This window comes from Microcaecilia unicolor, chromosome 1, assembly GCF_901765095.1.
Source record: "Microcaecilia unicolor chromosome 1, aMicUni1.1, whole genome shotgun sequence".
Taxonomy (NCBI): domain Eukaryota; kingdom Metazoa; phylum Chordata; class Amphibia; order Gymnophiona; family Siphonopidae; genus Microcaecilia; species Microcaecilia unicolor.
In genome coordinates this window covers 644767244-644788541 of record NC_044031.1, presented here as the reverse complement: position 1 = coordinate 644788541, position 21298 = coordinate 644767244, and the positions used below count along the sequence as shown (strand labels likewise).

Sequence of the window (21298 nt, the reverse complement as noted above, 5' to 3'; positions counted from 1 at the left end):
AGGGCCTGGCCTCCAAGGGAGGGAGGGGGGGCTGGTGCTGGCAAGCTTCTTCCTGCATGCCTGCTTTCGGGTCTGTCTACCTCCTGTTCCTGTGTGCCACAGGAGCAGGAGATGACAGACTGAGGGAGGAGCAGTGATACACAGGAAGGTAAGGGGGCGGTGCCCAAATGTATGTGTGGGGGGGGGGGGGGGCGCCCCAAGTGTGGGGGGAGGCACGGTGCGGCAGCCCAGTTAGGGGGGGGGGGGGTGGACGGTGATCTTGGCCTGGGCCCGGCTATGTCTCTCGGTGGCCCTGACTGGAGGAGATGCAAGACTCATCCCCTCCCTCCCTCCCTCCCTAATTGAACAGATTTAACTTTCCTTTCATAATGTCACAGCTTTTGGGCGGGAGTACCCAAGCCTGAACTGAGAGAAAGTTGCAGCTGAGGCAGTTGCGCCTCATTTTGAACCCCCCCCCTTGCTGGATGGCAGGGGAATTGTTCTTTCTGATCTTGGAACTATCAGTCTTGCTAATGGTGACGGACTGGGAATTGTTATGTTGAAACTGAAAAGTTCCTGGCTGGCTTAGGTGCCCTAACTTCATAAACATGTGTTTTGAATAAAACTGCGGCCATGTTGTTGCCATTTCATTTCACGAGTTTGAAGGTAGTCCAGCAGGATGGAGGAGTCACGGTTGCCTGTGTTAGTGATTCCTTTCTGACCCCTCCCAGGGTGGAGGATGTTATTGGGAAATCCCTGCCCACAATTGTTCTCTAATTACATCACACACTCACACACTGAATAAAAGAAAGAGGAGCTGAGGTCAGGGAGAGTCATTTCCAGGCTCAGCATACCTTCAGGTGTCAAGTGCAGTGCGGAGACTCAACGATGATACTCCTGATCCTGCTTACCCTGCTTGGTCTTCTCAGCTCTGGGCTGGAGACCAGAAAGTGCTGTGAGTCTGTGTCCTGCTCTATCTTTGTGACAGTCTCTCTAGCTTCTGTCTCTTCATTCTCACATGTAACTTCTGCTTATAGCTGCATCTTTCCCTCAGATTCTTTATGTCATGTTTTGTTTGCATTTTTTTTCTATTGGTTTTCTATGTTTGTGTTCCATCTCTCTGCCTCCTCTCTGCTTTGGCCATTAGGTTTTCTCTCTCTCTCACTAGGACTGTTCTCTCTTTCTGTCTCTTTCGAGGATCTGCTGTCCCTCTCTATCTGCTGGTTGTATATAGCTTGATATTCAGTGACACTGACTGAGTACTTTTCTTTTGAAGTATACACTGCTTGTGCATTTTATTTATTTATTTAGATTTTGCTCACACCTTTTTCAGTAGTAGCTCAAGGTGAGTTACATTCAGGTACACTGGATATTTCTCTGTCTCAAGAGGGCTCACACAATCTAAGTTTGTACCTGAGGCAATGGAGGGTTAAGTGACTTGCCCAAGATCACAAGGAGCAGCAGTGGGATGGATTTGAACTGGGCCGCCTCTGGAATGCAAGACCGGTGCTCTAACCACTAGGTCACTCCTCCAACTCCCCTTAACTTTGGCTGTTTAGGATTACTAAACAGAGAAAGTTATGTGGCCCAAAAAAAGGGGAGTGTTTCAGGGTGAAGTGAGAGCAGGAAAAAACATATGTTCAGCAGCAAAATTCAACTATCCCCCCCCCCCCCCCGAAATTCTATAAATGGTGCTAATTGAGTTACAAGCCTATTCACGCCAATAATTGAGTGCTAATGATCATTTATTGACATTAACAGGCAACAATTTGGATTTACATGCGCATCTTGCTATGCACTATGCTATAAAGATGCACGCATACATTTTTTAGCAAGAATTTTTTTAACATAGCCATGGGAGGGGCATGGGTGGGTTAGGGCCATTCACTAAAGATGCGATCAGTATTAGAGAATTTGGGAGATCTGCACCTAACTTATGTGCAAAGATTTATACCAGGTTTCAGTTAGTGTAAATCCTCACACACAGTGGGGGTCCTACCATTAGGCCAACTGAAGCGGGGCTGGTCCCCCAGACATCCCAGGAGAGCAATGGGGCACCCTAGGGGGCACTGCTGTGCACTTCATAAAAATGCTCCCAGGTACACATCTCACCATTGCTCCCTTGTCTTGTCCCCTGAGCTCTCCAAAACCCACCCAAACCGCCGCCCACTGTATACCACTACAATAGCCCTTATGGGTGAAGGGGGCATCTATATGTGGGTACAGTAGGGTTTTGGCAACTTTCCACAGGTGTGACAGGTACAGGGAGATAGGGACCTGTGTCCCCCCACTCCATAGTGCACTGCACCAACCACTACACTACTCCAGGGACCTGCATGATGCTGTAATACACCTGGCTATAACATCTCAGGCTGTCATAGAGGTTCGTAAGATTTTTATTCACATCTTTGGGGAATGGGCAGGGGTCACCCCTGATTCCCTCCAGTGGTCATCTGGTCATTCAGGGCACCTTTTTGTGCCTTATTCGCTCTAAAAAAAACCAGGTCTAGACCAAAATGTTGAAGTCTCAGCCCCAGATGTTTTGGTTTTGTTCCATTATAGCTGTAAAACCTTGAATTGCTAGAAACGCCCTAAAATACATACTATAATGCCAAAAAATATATACAAAATTATTACTTATACATGATATGCATAAAAAAGCATTTTATAATATCAAATAATAAAAATAATAATTGTAAATAATGAATAATAATATACACTCTAAAAATAGACAATATGTAGATCATAAATAAATAAATAAAATACATATTATAATGCAAAACAATAAAAATTGATTATATGTGATACACATAAAATACATATTATAATGTAAATAATAAATAATAAAGTATATGCTGCAAAATGACCGAGACAACTAACTGTGCAATAAATTGAACACCTACCTAATGGATATCTTTGTGATCATATAATTTCCACTTAAAAATCTGAAAAAGAATAAAGAATAGAAAATAAAAGAATAAAAAAATATAAAACATAAATGATAAATAATAATAAGTGAAAATAGATAAATTAAAAATGAAAAATAGATAATACTCTTAAGCAAGTTATGGAATTAAAAAAATTGTTATTTAATAAAACAGTATTGAGATTCAAAATTTTTTTTTAATAATGTAGAAGAATTTATTTGAACCAGTGGTGGAGTTGAAATAATTAAATAAATGATTAAACAGTATTAAATAAATCAAAGAAACCATACATTTTAAAATATTGTGATGATTGGATACTATTAAATAAATCAATAATATTGATTAGATTGGACAAACCATAAATAATGATTATTAATAAAATGAAAAATAATGAGATAAATTACCTAGTTATTGAACTCACAAATGTAAAGTGGAATGAAAGGACTACTTAACCGAAGGCACTTCAAAGAGAAGAGTCCTACAACAAACGTTTGACAATGTATCAGAGATATGTTATCTCAAAGTGGAATGCCGTTCACAATGATCAAAAAGCAAATTTACTCAAACTGCTCAATTTTCCTTTCAACGGACTGAGGATACCGAGTATACTGCTTTGATTAGGCTAAATATAAACAGAGTTGAATGGAAGACCTCCCATATTTGTCATTAGCTTATGAACAGTGCATATGTAGTAAAATAAACGATATGCACATTGACTAATTTAAAGCAAGCAGTGGTTTCGAAAATCCAAAGATAATTATGGCAAAGGGTCTAGCAGATATACTTACACTCCAAAGCCGCAGGTCTACATCTGTCACACAAAAAAAATGAATGAAGGGAAACCACCAGCTCACTACATATTATACCTAATACAAAAGGTCAAAGTGTATGCTGGAGCATTCTATCCAAAACCATTTAAAATAGTCCACATTATAAAAATTAAATAATACAATTCTATTACATTGCATTACAAATTTGAAAAACGTATACATAAATAGTTTTAGTCGTTACCCATCTATCAATGACATCATCACAATGAAAACGTACAAATCGAATGTGTGGAAAATGAAATTTGAGCGCCATCTAGTGGTGTAAAGAAATATATGTTGCATATTTTTCGTATATAAATTTCAGACTTTAAGTACGACATCTAGTAGTATCAAAAAATAAAATAGAAATAAAAATAAAACATATATTCATTTATATGCTTTTTAAACTTAAAAGTTAGTCCTGAAACTATGGTAAATGGTAAACAATGAATGATTATATAGATGAAAAATATGAAAAAATATGAAGTTTATAAAACTTGATGCTTGTCTATCTATAAATGAGAAAATTATGAAAATATAAAAAAATATAAAAAAAATACTTAAATATTTGTAAAAGAATATGTGTATGGACAGTAAATAAAAAATGAAAAACAAAATGAAAAAATAATAAAATTGCCTAAAAAAGAAAGATGAAAAAATAAAAATAAAATAAAAATCGATTTATAAATAAAAATTATTTGAAAATTAGTAAATATTATCATGAAAATTGTCATAAAAATATCATTAAAAAATTGTTTATTTAGAGGATGGAAAAAAAAGTTTGTGTTTTCATATTGACTGCACATACTGAGCCAGTGACGTAGGAAGGGGGGCGGTGGGGCAGTCTGCCCCGGGTGCACGCCGCTGGGGGGGGGCATCATCTCTGTTGGTTACTTCCTGTTCCGGGGCAGAGAGAGCAAGGAACCAATGGAGCCGACGCAGCTCCCATCGACATGGAGTCGGGGGCGGATCGGCCCTCCCGCCCGCCCCTCGCTTCTAAACTAAGTAAGATCGCTTCTAAACTAAGTAAAAATGCACTCCGGGGGAGGGTGCGCGCCGAGGGGGGCGCCGTGCTGCACCCGGGGGGGGGGGGTGCGCAGCGGCAACCCGCCCCGGGTGTCAGCCGCCCTCGCTACGGCACTGTACTGAGCATGTACCACAGGGGAAATGTCCACTCGGTAGATTATTTAATGGTTTAACGTGAAATGGTAGTGCAGATGGAACTAAAAGATCTTATATGCCACAATTAATTTCTTATCATTGAAAGCATCTAATCCTTGTACAAGGGTGCCAATCCTGCTTATTTTCGCAGGGCCGGCCAAAGTTCAAGGGGGCGTGTCGGCAGTATACCGAAGGCGGGACGGGGGCGTGGTTAAGAGATGGCCGGCCTCGGCCAATAATGGAAAAAAGAAGGCCGGCCCTGACGAGCATTTGGCCGGCTTTACTTGGTCCTTTTTTGTTCAGGACCAAGCCTTGAAAAGGTGCCCAAACTGACCAGATGACCACCGGAGGGAATCGGGGATCACCTCCCCTTACTCCCCCAGTGGTCACTAACCCCCTCCCACCCTAAAAAAAAATTTAAAATATTTTTTCCAGCCTCTATGCCAGCCTCAAATGTCATACCCAGCTCCCTGACAGCAGTATGCAGGTCCCTAGAGCAGTTTTTAGTGGGTACTGCAGTGCACTTCAGGCAGGTGGACCCAGGCCCATCCCCCCCTACCTGTTACACTTGTGGTGGTAAATGGGAGCCCTCCAAAACCCACCCGAAACCCACTTTACCCACATCTAGGTGCCCCCCTTCATCCCTAAGGGCTATGGTAGTGTTGTACAGTTGTGGGGAGTGGGTTTTGGGAGGCTCAGCACCCAAGGTAAGGGAGCTGTGCATCTGGGATCATTTTGTGAAGTCCACTGCAGTGCCTCCTAGGGTGCCCAGTTGGTGTCCTGGGATGTGAGGGGGACCAGTGGCTCCTCCCACGACCAAATGGCTTGGATTTGGCCAGGTTTGAGATGGCCGCCATTAGTTTTTATTATCGGCAAAAACCAATGGTGGCTGTCTCTAAGGCCGGCCCAAATGTTGAGATTTGGCTGGCCCCGACCGTATTATCGAAACCAAAGATGGCTGGCCATCTTGTTTTGATAATACGGTCGGGTACGCCGCTTTACGGGGCCGTCATTACAGATGGCCGCCCTTAGAGATGGCTGGTCCCGTTCGATTATGCCCCTCAATGTTTCCTAAAAATATTCGCAATGTATTTAGACATATTGGTAAATGGTAGGGTACAAATTATTTTATTTTGTCAGCTGCTTTTGGTATGGGATTTAACAATAATTCTCTAGACACATTAGAAGCTCTATGAAAACCCATATCTATGTATTTTTTGGGGTAGCCTTTATCTATAAATCAGTTGGCCATATCCATTGATCTTAATGCATACGTCCTAGAATCAGAACAGAGACGTTTCAGATGCAAAAATTGGCTATAAGGTAAGTTAGATTTAAGTGATGTACTATGACAGCTATTATAATTCAAAAATTTATTGACATCCGTGGGTTTCCGATAAATGTCGGTAATAAATTTATCACCTCTAATGCTAATATTAATGTCTAAAAAAAGAAACAATTCTGTTATTATATATCATTTGAAATTTGAGATTTGTATCCAAGGAATTCAACCAATTGAAAAATAATTTAAGGTCATCTTCTGTCCCTTTCCAAATCATGAAGATGTCATCTATAAATCTTTTCCATACATATATGCTATTCATGTATATATTGTCCATAAGATGTTTCTTTTCAAAATCAGCAACATATAAATTCGCTATCGAGGGTGTGAATGTGGCATCCATTGCTGTACCCTTGACTTGTTGGTAAAATTTACCGTCAAATGCAAAATAATTTTTGGTAAGAGCAATAGTCTTCAATTCTATAATGAATTCTGTAGGAATTCTCTGATGAGAGGTGCGATTGGTTAATATATCTCTAATAATTTCAATGGATTCTAATTGTGGAATGTTCGTGTATAAGCTTTCTATATCAAAAGCAACTAAAAGCATATCATTACTAACAATCATGATGTTAAGTGTATTGATTATATCAGCCGAGTCTTGAACATATGATGGAATCTTAAAAACAAAAGGACATAAAAATTTATCTGTAAAAATTGAAAGTGGTTCTAACAATGATCCACAGGCAGAAACAATTGGTCTACCAGGGGGTTTGGACAGAGATTTGTGTATCTTAGGAAGAATATAAATTGTTGGAAGGACCAGTTCATGGACAATCAGGAAATCTGCTTCCTTCTGATGCAGCCCAGTTGGGCGAAACACGGCCTGTGTCGGGCCTTCTAATTTCATTTTCATCGAATTTCCATTAAATACTGTTTTTTTTCATATACGTATCTGCTTTGTCTGTTTTCCATCTTGGAGTTTGCAGATCGGTTACCCTGCTGTTTTCTTCAGTCATGACTAAGTCAGAAAAATTTGCCCTAACTGACCAGTTGACCATTGGAGGGATTAGGACATGTCCCCTCTTAATCCCATAATGATCACTGACCCCCTCCCACCCACCCCCAAAGCTGTGGCAGTGACAGTAGATACCATGCTCTATGATTGCTCCAGATATTATTATGAGATACCATAATGTATTCTTCTCTACAATGTATGTACGTACCTTAATGCAATACCATTTGTAATTCTGTCAACCGGAAATGGCAATTGCCACCACGGTAAATGTAAGCCACATTGAGCCTGCAAATTGGTGGGAAAATGTGGGATACAAATGCTACAAATAAATACAAAATAAATAAATAAAAATTATTATTATTAGCATTTGTATAGCGCTGCAAGACGCACGCAGCGCTGAACACCTGACACAAAGAGACAGTCCCTGCTCAAAAGAGCTTACAATCTAAATAATACAGACAGACAAGTCAGTTACAGGTGAGGGAAGTACTGAGTGAGAAGGAAGGAAGGAGCAAGGGGAAGGCAAATGAGTAGAGGCTAGGAGCCAAAAACAGCAGGGAAAAGGTGGGTTTTCAGCATGGATTTGAAAACAGGTAGAGATGGAGCTAGACGTATAGGTCCAGGAAGACGATTCCAGGCATAAGGTGCCGTGAGAGAAAAGGAATGAAGCCTGGAGTTAGCAGTGGAGGAGAAGGGGGACGACAAGAGAGATTTGTCCAGAGAGCGGAGTTCATGGGAAGGAATATAGGGAGAGATGAGAGTGGAGAGGTAATGGGGGCTGCAGAGTGGATGCATTTAAAGGTCAGTAAGAGAAGTTTAAACTGTATGCGGCAGCGGACAGGGAGCCAGTGAAGTGACTTGAGGAGTGGGCTAGTGTGGGTATAACGATTATGGCCATTCCTAAGAAAGCAACAAGCAAGTGGATGGAGTAGCCTAATGGTCAGCGCAGTGGACAGTGAACAATGAGATCCAGGTTCAATTCCTACTTTAATTCACATTTCAGTACAAATATATGAACCTTCCTGGATCATAAAAATACCTCCTGTACCTAAATATATAAGTGGCCTGCAAGCCTGACAGCAGGGCCGGTGCTAGGGTCTCTTTCCCCCTCCCCCTGCAAACTATCAGTTGGTGCCCCCCCCCCTTCTGTCCAGCATCTCCTTTCTCTATTCTCCCTCCCCCTTCTCCCACCCCACACCCTTTTTCAGCCCAGTGCCTTAAAAGACGAAGAACAAACATTTTTTTTAGTTGACAGCTTTTTAATTTACTCGAAAGCTTCCCATATGTAAATATTTATATCATGAAATAAAATTGAATATCACTAAAACTGCTTAAAAATTATTATAGCTGGTGGAAACAGCACTAATAAAGGCTGCATTTTGTGCTCCTTTTTTCTACACTGTTCTATATAATACAGTAATATATGGCCAAATTTCAGTGAGGATATCCTGTTTACTGATGGGCTCATCTTAACTGTTGTTATAATCTACTTTGGGAAGCCTGGTGTTACAAAGATTGGAAGTAAAATTCAACTTTCCTTTCATTGGAGCACATGGAATCACATCTTCACTTCATCATCATCATCAATACAACACTAACGAATTCAAAGTGATAAATATACCAAACCTAAACCTTCCAATCTCAAAAACGCTAAAAATCCTTGGTGTCACTATCGACCGCCACATAACACTTGAAACCCATGCAAACAACACAACTAAGAAGATGTTCTACTGCATGTGGAAAATGAAAAGGATAAGACCATTCTTCCCAAGATTCGTCTTTCGTAACCTAGTGCAATCCCTCGTCCTCAGCCATCTGGATTACTGCAACTCATTATACGCAGGCTGCAAAGAGCAAACACTGAGGAAACTTCAAACAGCCCAGAACACAGCAGCCAGACTCATCTTCGGAAAACCAAAGTATGAAAGGGCAACACCACTACGAGAAAAACTACACTGGCTTCCACTTAAGGAACGCATCACTTTTAAGGTATGCACACTAGTCCACAAGATCATTCACGGCGAAGCCCCAGCCTACATGTCCGAGTTGATTGACTTACCACCCAGAAATGCTAGGAGATCTTCCCGAAAAAAACCTCAACCTCCATTTCTCTACTTGCAAGGGCGTGAAATACAAGACGCTACACGCTTCAACCTTTTCTCACACGAGCACGCAGCTTTGGAACACACTGCCACGCAACTTAAGAGCGATCCACGAACAAGCATCCTTCCGCAGACTACTGAAGACCCATCTATTTGAATCAATCTATGGAAAGAACCAAAACACATAGAGTCCACACTCACTGTTCATCAATGCATCATACATCCACTTATGATCTCCCATCCCCTATAATTCAACACTACTCATACACTTACTCACAGAAATATGTACACCATATGCCGTTGTGTCTTAACACTGCCCTTAAGCTTCATGTTGACGTCCCATTGTGATATTCCTAATGATAATTCGATTATCTCGCATAATTTGTACAATATAACCCATAACCAAGTTGTAACAAATGTATTTTCATTATTCTTATCTTATTGTAAGCCACACTGAGCCCGCAAAGAGGTGGGAAAATGTGGGATACAAATGCAAACAATAAATAAATAAATCTCTTTTGTACAAATGGATTATTCTGTTTTGAGCGTGTTTCAGGGACAAGTGGTTTTCAGACATCAAAATAATAAAAATAAATATTTTCTTTCATGCAGATCTCTCATTTGCTTAAACATAACTAAACTGGGCTATAAGCCCCTAATGCAGTCCATTGATTTTCTTATATTTTGTCCTTGTGATGAGCTATACTATGCCAAAACCTGCCCCCCTCCCCACTGCCACCGCCATACCTCTTCCGCATACTACAACTCCCCTCTCCCACACACTACAACCCTCCCAAGAAGACTTAACTTTGATCCTTGAAGGCCGCCCTGGTTGTGTAGTGGCCTCTGCGGCTGTGGAGTCAGAAAAGAATCCTACTCTTACCTGCCCTCTGCTGCTCCTCCGTCTCCTTTTGCTCTTCTGTGCTGTGGGTGGTGGCACCGCTGGGTTTTCAAAAAGGCTGCCGAGATTGCTGCCAGAAGCCTCGGCAGCCATTTTGAAAATATGGCGGTGCCGCCCATGGCACAGAAGAGCAAAGGGAAACAGAGGAGGTGGCAGAGGGCAGGAAAGAGTGGGATTCTTTTCTGCCCCTGCAGCGGCCTCTACAGCACTAGGGCAGCCTTCAAGGATCAAGGTAGGTCTTCTAGGGAGGGCTGTAGTGTAGTGCAGGGTAAGTATGGCAGTTTCTGGTGCCTCTTGAATGTTGGCGCCCCCCTGCCATGCATACCCTGCTTACCACGTTCCGCCAGCCCTGCCTGAGAGCTATTGCAGTGGTAGACCTTTAGGTACGGTAGGTTTTCTGTGCTCCTAGAGGGCTCACAATACAATATGAAGGAGTTTAGGTGGGATTTGTACCTGGGTCCCTTTATGTGAAGTCTACTGCACTTTTTTTTTTAATTTATTGGGATTTATTAACCACCACTAGGCTGCCTCTCTGGTACTTACTGATGGACATGTTGACCTAGCTCAAACCCATAACTGAACTAGAAATTCAGACGTTTTGGGTCCTTTGAGTGAAAGTGTCAAATCTGAAAATATTTCTGTTCCTCTTGCAGCAAAAGTTTATTCAAATCTCCTCCTCCATGAGAGATTGGGTTTACTTATTACCAGAAATCTAAGCTGCTCAAGCGTACAGGTTTCTGAATTGCCTTATGACTGATTGCACGTTGATGTTCTATAATTCTTGTTCTAAGTTCTCTCTTGGTTTTATCTACATACAGAAGTTGGAATGGAGAAATAACTATCCAACTTATTTTCGAAAGAGATCGCCGGCCATCTTCCAACACAAATCGGGAGATGGCCGGCGATCTCCTGAACCCGGCCAAATCGGTATAATCGAAAGCCGATTTTGGCCGGCGCCAACTGCTTTCCGTCGCAGAGCCGGGCAAACTTCAAGGCAGGGTACAGAAGGCGGGATGGGGGCATGGCTACGAGATGGCCGGCTTCGCCCAATAATGGAAAAAAGATGGCTGGCTCTGACGAGCATTTCGCCGGCTGCACTTGGTCCATTTATTTTTAGGACTAAGTCTAAAAAATGTGCCCCAATTGACCAGATGACCACCGGAGGGAATCGGGGATCACCTCCCCTTACTCCCCCAGTGGTCACCAACCCCCTCCCACCCTAAAAAAATAAAAACAAAGACTTTTTTTGCCAGCCTGTATGCCAGCCTCAAATGTCATACCCAGCTCCCTGACAGCAGTATGCAAGTCCCTGGAGTAGTTTTTAGTGGGTGCAGTGCACTTCAGGCAGGTGGACCCAGACCCACCCCCCTACCTGTTACATTTGTGGTGGTAAATGTTAAGCCCTCCTAAACCCCCCAAAACCCACTGTGCCCACATGTAGGAGCCCCCCTTGATCCCTAAGGGCTATGGTAGTGGTGTAGAGTTGTGGGGAGTGGGTTTTGGGGGGCTCAGCACACAAGGTAAGGGAGGTATGCACCTGGGAGCAATTTTTATTTTATTTTTTAATTTTTAGAAGTGCCCCCTAGGGTGCCCGGTTGGTGTCCTAACATATCAGGGGGACCAGTGCACTACAAATGCTGGCTCCTCCCACAACCAAAGGGCTTGGATTTGGCCAGGTTTGAGATGACCGGCATTAGTTTCCATTATGGCCGAAAACCGACAGCTCTGGTTGTATTTGTGCATTAAAGTTCTGAATTTGACTTCCACTACACCTACGTCTTCAATTGGTGATCTACCCTATGTATGTATCACTAGCAACACTCATTCAGAAGGTCCAACTCCTTCCCTGCTTCTAGGATTTGTTTCTGAAACTGTCAGAAATTGCTGTAATCCTCTGGTACAATCTGGTGCCAGAAGGTCTGAGTACCTCATGTACTAGAACAGATGCAGGATGTACACAGGAAAAACAGCAAGTCAGACATGCAGCCTAGAGACCCTAGGTCTGCAGATGACTAAAAACAAAGCCACCAGCTATTCACTCTTATTGGCTAACAGAAAAGGCTGCCAGCCACCAGCTACATACAGACACTGATGTACAATTAGGAAGAGCAAGGGGAAAATACAGGTTTAATCTGTATATTTTCTCTTACAATTGAATCTCATTGTCAACAACTGGGTGCTCATTTCACAGACTCACCTTTCCTGTTGTTGTTCTTCTTCTTCAGCTGTCAGTGAGAATGAACAATCTTCAGTGACCTATCTACTGAGACGGATGCTCAGTTCCTACAATCCAGATGACATTCCGAACCCTAGTATCCTATTAGCTCTGCGGCTGGCTAGAGACCACAACCTGAAGATAGAAAAAGAGATGATTGAGAAACTCAAAGAAGATGCAGTCTTTAGAGATCAAATCAGTAAGGAATCAATTTTCAAATCAGTGGCGTAGCCAGAAGGCAATTTTTGGGTGGGTCAACGGGTTGGATGGGTGGGCACTACAACCCCCACATACACACACGTGTCTGTCCAGCAAATTTAAAGTTATTGGCGCTGCCTCCACTCACCTTCTCCCCGCCCTCACCATGGCGCTGCCTCCTCTCCTGCACTTCATGGTCTCCGTCTCCCACCCCCGCGGCAGCGCTTGCAATTTGCTAACGGCACTGCCTGACAGCTGACAGACGCGGCACGACGACATCCTGCTCTGGGACCTTCCCTCTGCCTCGTGCATTCCACCCTGGGTAAACAGAAAGTTGAATCAACACAGCAGAGGGAAGGCCCCGGAGCAGGAGGACGTTGCACCGCATCTGTCAACTGTCAGGCAGGCAGCGCTGATAGCAAATTGCAAGCGCTGCCGCGAGGGTGGGAAACAGAGACCGTGAAGTGCAGGAGAGGAGGCAGCGCTATGGCGGGGGTGGGAGAAGGTGAGGATGGGCCTGAGACAAAACTGGGTGGGTCTGGGCCCATCCAGGCCCACCCATAGCTACGCCCCTGTTTCAAATAAGGCATTCTTAACCTTTATCTACTAATTTTTATGTTTCTCTCTCAAATTTACTTGCCCTTGCTGTGTCTCCCTCTTTCTCTCTCCCTATTGCTCTTCCTGTGGGTCAGAAACATTCTCTCTGTGCCTGTTAGGCCTTTCTATGGTCACCTGCTTATGGGTCGCTTAACAATTTTAATAATAACACCTTGTATTTGTTTCAAGAGACTTGAATCATGTAGTCTCTTGAAGTCCTTCATCTGTTCTTGCCTCTCCTCTGCTGTCTTTTTCATTCTCACTCTGTCTTTGACATGGAGAGTGATGGAGACAGAGACACAGAGATGTAATCCAAGGTTATCTGCTTCTGAATAAATAATCCAAGGTTATCTGCTTCTGAATAAGTCTCAGGTGAGACCTCATTTAGAGTACTCTGTACAAATCTATAGACCAATATTAATAGGGCTCCATCCTGAGAAGGTAGCCACCAAGGTGGAGGAACAAATGACCACTGCAAATACTTCACAGCAACCAAAACAAGTGGAGCAGAAGGATGGGTCTTTCAACAATGGACACTCGTACACTGATTAGTCCACGGTGAACAGTCTTTGTCAAACAGCTAGACCTGACACGGGACCATGTTTTGGCAAAAACAGCCTGCTTCAGGAGTCTGCTGTTGATGTAATATGTAGAGAAAAAAAAACCCCTGCTGAGATAAAGACCAATATCACATATAACCAGCCGTATAAAAACTAAATTTTTTCAGAAAGTACGGTATATAAACAGCTGTATTGATCTCAGTGTGTCATTCTTTCAATCGTGGGTAAAGTAAAAACCATTTGACAAATAAAGACTGCTTACTGGTGTAGACTAATCAGCATATGGGTGTCCATTGTTGGAAGACCATTCCTTCTTCTCCACTTGTTTTGGTTGCTATAAAATTATCCCCAACATTTCACTCTTAAGAGCATTCAAGGATATAAACTAGATAGAACTGGTGCAGAGAGCAGCTACTAAAATGGTTGGAGGTCGTTATCTTAAAGATACAAACTGGTGAATTTCTGGAAAAAATACAGGAAATATACGTAACCTTTTCACAAATAAGGAGGAAAAGATCTCATAAAGACCGTTATCAATGATACTTAGGTTTAAATTTGAATATAACCACTCAACATTGTAATCGGTCAAAACATAATCATCAGTCTAAAAACCTCCAAAAATTGTTTGATAGCTTCAATATCAAAACTTTAATTCTCATCTATAGTATCTACCAAACTTTGGACGCACAACAGTGTAACTTCACTGTATGAGAGGTCAACAGCACCATCAAATATTCAGGCAATAATGTCAGTTGTGCTCACTGTGCAGTGCTTTGATTCTTTCTTAGAGCTGGCTAAGGTCTTTTCCTCCTTATTTTTGAAAAGGTTATATATATATGTCCTGTATTTTTCCAGGTAATCAATAGAAATAAAACAATGTTTTATTTTGTTTTATTTCTATTGATTACCTTTAAAAGTGGACTAACACGGCTACCACACCTCTGTATTTTTCCAGAAATTCACCAGTATGTATCTTAGATTTTTCAGATTTTTATTTGGTGTAATAGATCTTATTTTTTGTTGTTGTTGTAGGTCTTTATCTTATAGGGAAGAAATGATAACGAGATTTATATTCCTCCAAGGTGTAAATGCACTAGGAGGCTCTAGAATGAGGGGGTCATAGGGTAGAGGTGAAAGGAGATATACTCAGGAGTAATCCAAGGAAAGTGTTAAACACATGGAACAGCCTCCCAGTGGTGGTGGTAGAAACAAAGAAAGCATAGGACAAGGATACTGGATGGAAAACAAGGGACTGTAAGGCTGAGCAGGTAGCATGGATGAGCAGACTGGATTGGTCATATGGTCTTTGTTTGCAAGCATGTTCTATGTTTGTTTCCTACAGATGTGACTTTCAGCTCAGGGCAAGTGGCCCTTTCTGTTCTAGCACTTCAGGCATCATGTAGTGATCCTCAGAACGTCTTAGCCTGGAATTCCAGTGTCGACCTGGTGGACCTATTACAGAGGAAGTACAATGAAGAGTTGCAAAATATCCGTAAGTGTCCCATCGTTTCTCTGAATGTTGGCCGTCTAAGTATGTGTGCTTGTCATTCTCTTTTACCCTGTTTCACTCTTATTTTCATTGCACCTGTAACTTACTCCTGCACATAGTTACACCAGGCATTTACTCCCTCCTTTCTCACTCCTGATATGCAGACATTGTTTATATCCACATTCAGTCACACCATGGAATTAATCCCATAAGCAGTCTTAACTTTCAACAGTTTTTTATTGATGACAGAACATAAGTAACATATCAGTCAATAAAATGCACGCATTGTCCAATGTCATGACATGTAGGGTTATATCAACAAAATACTGTCTGTCATCCATATTTCCAATAAACTAGCCCCTCAACCCCTTCTCCTCCCCTACCCCTCCTTTCCTTGTCATCGCTAAACAATTTTTAAATTTATGACTAAATTATGTTGAAACTACTAGTAGCATCGATAAATACCTTTCCAGAACAACTAACACCCGCTCAACTAACACCCGCTCAGTACAGTAAGGCAAATACAGTCATCAAACTTTTAACCATTTTAACCTCTCCCCCCCCCCCCCCACTACAACCCCACACCAAATTTATTGCCCTGACCGCACATTGATCAACTGCGCATAACATACAAGGCAATCTTGAATGAAACAGATCAATATCTTCTAAAAGATTAACACTCCTATCCTAAACCCCAATCATAACCCCATAAGCAGTCACAGTCAGGCATTACTCACTCTCACACTCATTCTCTTGACCACTATAGGTAATCTAGGAAAATTGGTATAGGAAGTCCAGTGTCCTGAATTCCCAGAAGCAGTGCTGTCACCCCAGTCCGGTTAATTCTCTAGAGTCCCTCTAGGGTAAGACCGATAGATTGAGATTTATCAAAGCTCCAGGCAAAAATCAAAGTAAAAGATTGCAGGCAGAAGTCCAAGGTAAACCAGAGTGCAGGTGAGAATTCCAAACTGAGCAGTAGGAGGATGCTAAAATGTTCCTTGCATTTAATAACTTGGGGGTCGATATTCAAAGAGACTCCCCTTGCCACTTAAGTTGTCTGTCCGGGTCTAACTGGGGATATTATAATATTATTATTTTATGTATGTTATGCTGTGCTGAGAGTGTAGGATTTTGTGGAATAGACATTTTTTAAAATAAATGTTCAGTGGCAGTTACAGTGCCGCTGAATATCCCTTCTAACCACCTATGCCGAAACTGGCTAATTTGTGGGCAATGTGGAGACAGAGTTAGGATGGAGACAGGGTGGTAAGGAAAGCTATCCAGTTTGTAGAGATTTTCAATCTGTTAACCACTGAGCAACTGCATAAAGTTAGGACAGAAAAAAGGCTGTCCTAATTTTATGTGGTGATGGTAACTGGGCCTCCCCCCAAGCTAGACCCCCCCCCCCCCCCGGGCCTACCTGATAGCCCTGGTGGACCTAGTGGGTTTGATGGGTGCAGAAGCGAAGCTCACTCACTTTTGCCCTTTGTGGCTGCTTTAGGAAAATGGCTGCCCCTATTAACCCCACTAGGACCACCAAGGCTATCAAGCAAGTCTGGGGGGAGGGCCTATCTGGACCAGGTGGGGTTGGGGAGGCCATTCTGGAGGGGAAGGAGGAGGAGGGCTTTGAGTTCTGTAGGCTGGGGGGAGAGGGTAGAAAGAAGGAGGCTTTTGGGGGGGCCAGGAGGGGGATTGGGGGGACTTAACTTTTTTCTGTCCTAACTTTATCTTGCTGCACCATATGCCTGGAATAGACTTCCTGAGCCGGTACGTCAAGCTCCATCTCTGGCCGTCTTCAAATCTAAGCTAAAAGCCCACCTTTTTGATGCTGATTTTAACTCCTAACCCTTATTCACTTGTTCAGAACCCTTATTTTATCATCCTCACTTTAATATTCCCTTATCTCTTGTTTGTCCTGTTTGTCTGTCCTAATTAGATTGTAAGCTCTGTCGAGCAGGGAGTGTCTCTTCATGTTCAAGTGTACAGCGCTGTGTACGTCTAGTAGCGCTTTAGAAATGATAAGTAGTAGTAACCAGGACCTGCATAACTTGCATTTAATTTTTAAGTGTAAAATCGTGTGCTTAAATTTATAGAGTTAGGGGGTTAGTATGTAAGTAGGCTAACATATTTTGTAATCAATATGCGTGCTTTGCAACTCTACCAAATCTCTGCTCAGACCATACCCCCAACAAAGCCTACAGTAACACAGAATGCAACAGCATGCCATTATACATAGTTTATATAAGGGGGTTGATACTTAACACCATTATTTTTGCGAAAACTGACACTATAAGTAAAAAGAAGTTGTTTCCATCAGGGTTCTCCACTGAGGTCCAAAAAAGTTTTTTTTTTTTTTTTTGTGGTATAAGAATTTATAGAACTGTAGTTTTCACCACAAGCCTAAGCGACAAAGGTTTTTTTTTTTTTACAAAGCTACATGGCTGCCGGCAGTAGTTCTGGCCCGAGTGTGCGCTATTTTCAGGGTAAAAAGAAAACCCCTGGAAATGACTTGTGTGGCGGTAATCAGGCATCACCGCATGCTGACCGATTATGGCCGGGTTAATGTGGGAGCCCTTATCACCACCTCAGTGGGTGGTGGTAAGGGTTCCCCGCCGCATGGCCATGCAGTAAGAGTTCTCTTATCACTTGGCCATGATTGTGTTCTGCAGTAAAAAGGGACAAAAGGCCTATGATGCTAGCGCAGGGCCCTTTTTCCTGCAGCTTGGTAAAGGGACCCCATAGTTAACATTTGAGAATCAGTCATTTTTAGCGCTTTATAAAACAGCTATTTTACCCATGTACATTGACACATAGATGATAAATTAACTTTATAAAATGATGTCCCTGATATGCTAAGCGATATGTGTGGTGTATCACAGAAACATCGGATGACCCTGCTTAATATCATCCCTATAGCGTAACCTAGTAGTGGCGTATACGCCTCCTTTTTGAAGACGAGGTAATTCTATAACCGAGCACCTATAAAAAGTCAGGTCTTGACATGGTTATCTCTTTTCCGTCATCTTTACCATCAGCACAATTTGAGTTACACATTTGTATGTTTTATTTACTGCATTTGTATCCCACATTTTCCCACCTATTTGCAGGCTCAATGTGGCTTACATTATGCCTAAATGGCGGTAACCATTTCCGGAATGAGAAGTACATATTATTAATTATTACAATTAAAGTATAGAAATATGAAGTACATTAGAAGTAAATGGTTATACAGCACATTAGTATTTTCTATTAGTATTAAGCAGGATAGACCCATTATTAAAACAAGAGGGAAAATTGATGCAGTTAGTTTTTGGAATTTAGTTTCTGATAAGATTTGTACACAACAAAACGATCCTATTGAAATGAAGGCCAAATGGGACCTAATTATTAAAGACGCTTTAGATACTATTGCTCCTATGAAATACCTGAAGGTTAGGTCTTGTAAACCTAATCCTTGGTATACTGATTTAATAAGAAATTTAAAAGGGACTTGTAGATGCCTTGAAGGAAATTTGGAGAAAAGCCTATGATTATTCTGCTAAGTTTAAATGGAAGGAAGCTTTAAGCTCCTATAAATTTCATTTTGCTGAAGCTAAAAAGGCACAATGAAAACCTATAGCCCACTAATTCACCTCACCAACCCACTCAACTCTGAACGCTTACCCTATAATTTCCCTAAACACTCTCTTCCTTCCTCTTTTTTCCCTTCCTAATCACTACACATTATTAACTGAACCGATCTGATATCCTGTAATGACAATATTAACAAATTTATGTAAGCCACATTGAGCCTGCAAATAGGTGGGGGAATGTGGGGTACAAATGCAATAAATAATAATAATAATAATAATAGGGAATGAATTGGTTGATTCGAAAAAGTTATTTGCTTTGGTAAATGGTCTTCCTTCTCCTCCAAGTCTTGGTAGAAAGATGCTTAAAGTTCAACCTAATGCAGAGGACGTAGCAGACTTTTTTTAAATACAAAAGTCCAGAAAATACGCGATGATTTTATTAAAAATCAGTTGTCGGTAATAGACTCCTATTCTTTAGTTTTGCATTCTGATCCAGAGGTTGATATTGTTGCAGATCTATTATGGGTTTTGTTTGAGCCCATTACTATTAGTGATCTTCAATCATTGATCCCAAAATTGTCATCTACTCGATGTGTATTGGATATCTGTCCTTCCAATTTGTTTGCTTATCTACCGATTACCATAATTTTGTGTTTTTTAAATTTTTTAAAGTTTGTTGATGGCTGGGAAGCTTCCTGGAGAGACAAAATGTATTGCTCTTTCTCCTATACCAAAAGCCCAGAATTTGGATTTATCGCTTATCTGTAGTTTCAGACCTATAGCGGGGATTCCCCTGCTTACTAAATTACTAGAAACACTTGTTAGTCAACAGTTATCCAAATATATTGCAACATTTTCATGTTATCATTCAACACAATTTGGATTCAGACCTCAGCATAGAACTAAGTCTTTTACTGGTGTTAACTACTATTGTAAAAGAATATTTGAGTAGAGATAAACAGATCATTTTATTTCAGTATGATATTTCTACAGCTTTTGAGGCTGTCAATCATGGCTTATTATTGACTAGATTTAGTGGATTGGGTTTGTCTGGTTCTGTGTTAAACTGGTTTAGGGATTTTTTGACAAATAGATCTTATGTTGTTTGGAAGGGGGTTGTAATGTTGAAGACTTGTGGGTTCATTTTCGAAAGAGAAGGGCACCCATCTTTCAACAAAAATCGGGAGATGGGCGTCCTCCCAGGGTCGCCCAAATCGGCATAATCGAAAGCCGATTTTGGGTGCCCTCAACTGCTTTCCATCGCGGGGATGACCAAAGTTCCTGGGGGCATGTCGGAAGCGTAGTGAAGGCGGGACTGGGGCGTGCTTAACACATGGGCGTCCTCGGCCGATAATGGAAAAAAGAAGGGCGTCCCTGACGAACACTTGGCTGCCTTTACTTGGTCTTTTTTTTTTTTACGACCAAGCCACAAAAATGTGCCCTAAATGACCAGATGACCACCAGAGGGAATCGGGGATGACCTCCCCCTACTCTCCCAGTGGTCACTAAACCCCTCCCACCCTAAAAAAAATTAAATACTTTTTCCAGCCTGTATGCCAGCCTCAAATATCATACCCAGCTCCATGAGAGCAGTATGCAGGTCCCGGGAGCAGTTTTAGTGGGAACTGCAGTGCACTTCAGGCAGGCGGACCCTACTACTACTACTTAACATTTCTAAAGCGCTACTAGGGTTACGCAGCGCTGTACAATTTAACATGGAAGGACAGTCCCTGCTCAAGGAGCTTACAATCTAAAAGACAGGTGTACAATCTAAACACAATCTAAACAGGCCCATCCTCCCCCCCCCCCCCCCCACCTGTTAAACTTGTGGTGGTAAATGTGAGTCCTCCAAAACCCACCAGAAACCCACTGTACCCACATGTAGGTGCTCTCCCTTCATCCCTAAGGGCTATGGTAGTGGTGTACAGTTGTGGGGAGTGGGTTTTGGGGGACTCAGCATACAAGGTAAGGGAGCTATGCACCTGGGAGCTTTTTCTGAAGTCCACTGCAGTGCCCCCTAGGGTGTCCGGATGGTGTCCTGGCATTTGAGGGGGACCAGTGCACTACGAATGCTGGCTCCTCCCACATCCAAAGGGCTTGGATTTGGTCGTTTCTGAGATGGGCATCCTCAGTTTCCATTATAGCCAAAAATCAGGGACGACCATCTCTAAGGTCAACCTAAATGTTGAGATTTGGGCATCCCCGACCGTATTATCGAAACGAAAGATGGCCGCCCATCTTGTTTCGATAATAAGGGTTCCCCACCCCTTCGCAGGGACGTCCTGCGAGGACGCCTTCAGGAAAACTTGGGCACCCAGTTCGATTATGCCCCTCTTGGGTACCTACTTGGGGAGTGCTTCAGGGCTCACCACTGTCCCCCATGTTCTTCAATCTTTTTATGAGTTTCCTTGTTTTGGATGAAGGCGGGCGCCTATTTTCATACGCTGATGATATTTTAATGTTGGTTCCTGCAAGTTCTATGTTGAGT

At 42.2% G+C, this 21298-nt stretch overlaps 1 protein-coding gene across 1 annotated transcript in view; it reads left to right on the top strand.

The window, feature by feature from the left end:
• The first annotated feature begins 800 nt into the window (after window positions 1-800).
• LOC115460552 (transcobalamin-1-like) overlaps window positions 801-21298 on the top strand; it is a 43887-nt gene continuing 23389 nt past the window's right edge. Inside the window, exons 1-3 of the mRNA XM_030190315.1 lie at window positions 801-934; window positions 12405-12593; window positions 15092-15241. Coding sequence (XP_030046175.1) covers window positions 868-934; window positions 12405-12593; window positions 15092-15241 — 406 coding nt within the window. The 5' untranslated portion in view covers window positions 801-867. The remainder of the gene's footprint in view (window positions 935-12404; window positions 12594-15091; window positions 15242-21298) is intronic.